The 3,574-nt window shown below is 63.4% G+C and overlaps 1 protein-coding gene across 1 annotated transcript in view; it reads left to right on the forward strand.

Moving 5' to 3' along the window:
* Window positions 1-651: 651 nt before the first annotated feature.
* Window positions 652-3,574, forward strand: part of LOC125915022 (fibrosin-1-like protein) — a gene marked incomplete at its 3' end in the record, with an annotated part of 20,762 nt that continues 17,839 nt past the window's right edge. Inside the window, exon 1 of the mRNA XM_049620645.1 lies at window positions 652-901. Within this exon, the coding sequence (XP_049476602.1) occupies window positions 652-901 (250 nt within the window). The remainder of the gene's footprint in view (window positions 902-3,574) is intronic.

Genomic DNA, 3,574 nt, shown 5'->3' on the forward strand with positions numbered 1-3,574 from the left:
GCCTGTCCCCCTCCCTGAGACCCCCCCGGCCAGGGCCCTGTCCTTGGTCTCCCTGTCATGGGCCCCATGCCTTTTTATCTGCAGCCTCAGCAGCCACTTACCCCCAGGACGTGGCCTGCGGGGGGGGGGGCTCAGGGGGGGGGGGGGGGCTGGCCCCCCCCGCGGGGCGGCCTGCCTCCCCGGGCGCCCCCGCCACGTTCGCAGTGTGGCCTAGCACGGGAGAACCCCTGGGGGAGGACCGGCAGACCCCGCTGGGGGCGGGGGGGGGCGCGGGGGGGGGGTGGTGGTGGCTGTCACCTGCACGGGGCTGATGTGGCTCCCAGTGCCCCCTCCAGGAACTCCCGTGACGACTCCTATCCTGGAGCTGCCTTGGAGCTGCCTGTGACGACAGCTGCTGGTGTGATGCTGCTTGTTGAACCCCGGGTGAGCCCTGAGGGGGTTACGTCTGATTAGGTCTGGCCGCCGCCTCCCTGTCACCTGCCGCTCTGTTTCCTTCTAGGTTTCCCCCCGTCAGACCTTTCATGTCGCAGCTGCCTTCCTTCCTAAACCCAGACCTGCCCTGGGTTCTCAGGCCACTTGTACCTCCAGACTGGAGGGGGTGGGGGTGGGGGCTCTCAAGAATAACCAGTGCCCGAGGCGGCCTGGGGGGCGATGTTTGAAACGAAGACCACATTTTATAGGAAGACAGGCTTCTCCTGGGGCCTGGTGCCTGGGGCTGTGCTTGGCAGGCCGGACAGAGGAGCAGGGGCCTTGTTGAGACCTCAGCAGCGGCCGGATGGCCAGACCCCGGGGCTCCCCCTCAGACAGTGCATCTCCCGGCTCTCCTGCCAGTGCCTGAACTGGCTCCACAGTGCCACGTGGTCCCCACCTGCCCTCTGCACCCCCACTGACTCCACCAGCGGTAAGGTGTCCAGCCACCTGGGTCCCTCCGCTGTAGGAGGCACAAGGGTAGAACATACCTCTGGGGGCCCCGAGGGTTCGTGCTCAGACTACGAGGAGTACCCGACTTGGCGTACGTCTGCCCCCAGGAGGGTGGGGCCTGTCCAGGGTCCCGAGGAAATGACGGAGCCTGGACTCCACGCAGGCCTGTGTGCGCTGTCGTCCCCTCCCCCTCCTGCTTCCACGCAGGCCTCTCTGGGCCTCGGCAGCAAGCCCCTGGTGGACAAGAGTGATGGCAGGGCAGGGCCCCATGCAGGCCCCTGGCCAACCTCGCCCCACAGAGGTCCACGCTTCTGTCACCACTGCCACCTGTCACCTCTGATGGAACAGCCCCGTCACCACCCACTCCCTTTGGCCGCCATACCACCTGGCTTGTCACAGCAGCTCCCAGCTGGGCTCCTTGCTCCCCCCGTCCCCCTCTCCCCCGCTAAAACCTGGAACCACTTCTCTTGCTCCCTCAAGGCCCTGCCAGGTTGTTCCTGCCTCAGGACCTTAGTACTGGCTGTTAGCTGCCCTAGAAGAGCTCTTCCCCAGGGTTCCCCTCAGCTTGGTCCCCTGCATCTCTGCTCAGAGGCCCCTGATTGCAGGGGCTTCCCTGACAGCCACTCGGAGGAGGACACCCATCTATCTCCCCGCCCCATTTGCCCTTCCTGCCCACCCTGCGTGCATCGTCTTGCCTGTTTCCCTGAGCGTTGCCGGCTGCTCCCACTAGGCTGTAAGCAGGACCCAGGCCTGCCGATGGGCATTTGCAGGCAGACTTACGGGGGGCACCAGCTCTCTGTGGCCCAAGGGCCCGTCTTTCTGCATTCCATCCCCTCATCGGGGTCTCGGTCGCAAACCTAAGGGTTTCCTGTGGCTGCAGGGACAAGCTACCTGCACTTGGGGGCTGAGCTCCCCACAGACTGGTTATCTCACACTTCTGGAAACCAGAACTCCAACACACATCACGGGGTTAAGTCAAGGTGTGTCTGGGCTTGTCCCTCAGGCTCCAGGGGAGGATCCCTTCCCTGCCTCTTCTGGCCGCAGATGGCACCCACACTCCCGGCTCCTGGCCCTGCCTCAGTCTTCACAGCTACTGGGGTGGCATCTTCCCATCTCCCTCCACTTGTAAGGACCCTGTGATTACACTACCACCCCCAAATCATCTGCCCATCTCAAGGTCAGCTGGTTAGCAACCTTAATTCCACCCTGTCACGTCGGTACCTATTCACAGATTCATGGGGTTAGGGCATGACATCTCTCAGGGCTCTTTAGCTGCTGAACACGGAGAGGCAAATTGGGACACTCCACTGCCAGAGGCCTTGGAGCCAGGGCCGTGTGGGAGCCCATAACCCTCTGGGGCACGGTGTGGCAGGTGAGAGGCACACAAGCCCGCAGACACCCACCTGGGAGGCAGAGCCCCGCCCCTGACTCTCCCACCGGGTCTGGCCTCTGCTGCCTTCCCAGAGGAAAAGAATGTCTTGGCTACACCCATGGAAAGCAGACTGCTGGGATCCAAACCCCAGCTCTGCCCCCGAACAGCAGCATGACTTCAGGTGGGTCACCTCACGTCTCTACCCCAGTTTTCTCATCAGTAAAATGGGGATGACGGGGTGTCCTTAACGGGTATAGGCATGAGGGCCTGGCGATTTCGTAGTTGCAAGGCATTTAGCAGGATGTCTGACCCGCAGCAGTGTTTGCTGTTTTTATGGCAGGAAACAGCAGGACTCTGGGGGAATGGCGTTAATTTGCAGGGAGAAGGGAATACATGTATTTGGTAAATAATTCAAACAGAACAAAAGGACTTAAGGCCCCCACCTGAGTGTCACTGTTAGTCATTTGTTCTGTACCCTTGGAGCTTTCCCGCGCCCTATTTAAATGTGTACGCTGTGGGTATTTAGCAGAAACCTCGGGCCCAGCGCATAGGATCCTGGAGCTGGTGACCGAGGGTGTCTCCCAGTGGCTACGCGACACTCCCCCTCAATGGACTCAGACGCTGATTCTCACAGCCTGGGCCGGGTGTTTGCGAGTTCTGAGCCGGGGGTCCTTGGACGCCCCACCAGAGCTGATAGCCTGGTGCCCCGGAGCGTGTGGGTTTGCGTGGATTCCCTCACAGCGCGCTTTTCGCTCTGGGAAGCTGTACCCCGCCGGTGCGCCCGGGTCAGGGCCCGCACCTACTGGGCGTCGCCAGGGGCGGTGGTTCTGCCTTGATCACAAGGTGGGCTTCCTCCCACCGAGCGGCCAGGCGGCTCCGGCGGCGCGTGCTGCGCAGCAGGCGTTTGCACGTAAAGTAACTGCTTGGATCCTTCCCCACGGTGCATCCCCGTTTCGCAGGATGGTGAAACCGAGCCCCAGGGACGGCGGGGCTCACGTGAGCGGCCGTGCGAGTTGTGTCCTCTTTCCTCGCGGCTCAGTGACTCAGTTTCCCCTTTTGTAAACTGAGCTTAGAAGCCGTGCAGAACTTGCCGCGGGTGGGAGGGGTCGGGCCCATAAAGCGCGCAGCAGAGCGGGCGCGGCGCGCGCCGACCCAGAAGCGGAGAGGGAGCGGCGAGGCTCCGACGGGTCTACGGCGCGGCGCGGGCAGATCCGCGCCTCGGGGCTGGATTAGTCGGGCCTGCCCGCGCCCCGCCCCCGCCCCGCCCCGCCCGCCCGCCCG

Source organism: Panthera uncia (genome assembly GCF_023721935.1).
Source record: "Panthera uncia isolate 11264 chromosome D3 unlocalized genomic scaffold, Puncia_PCG_1.0 HiC_scaffold_9, whole genome shotgun sequence".
NCBI classification, from domain to species: Eukaryota; Metazoa; Chordata; class Mammalia; order Carnivora; family Felidae; genus Panthera; species Panthera uncia.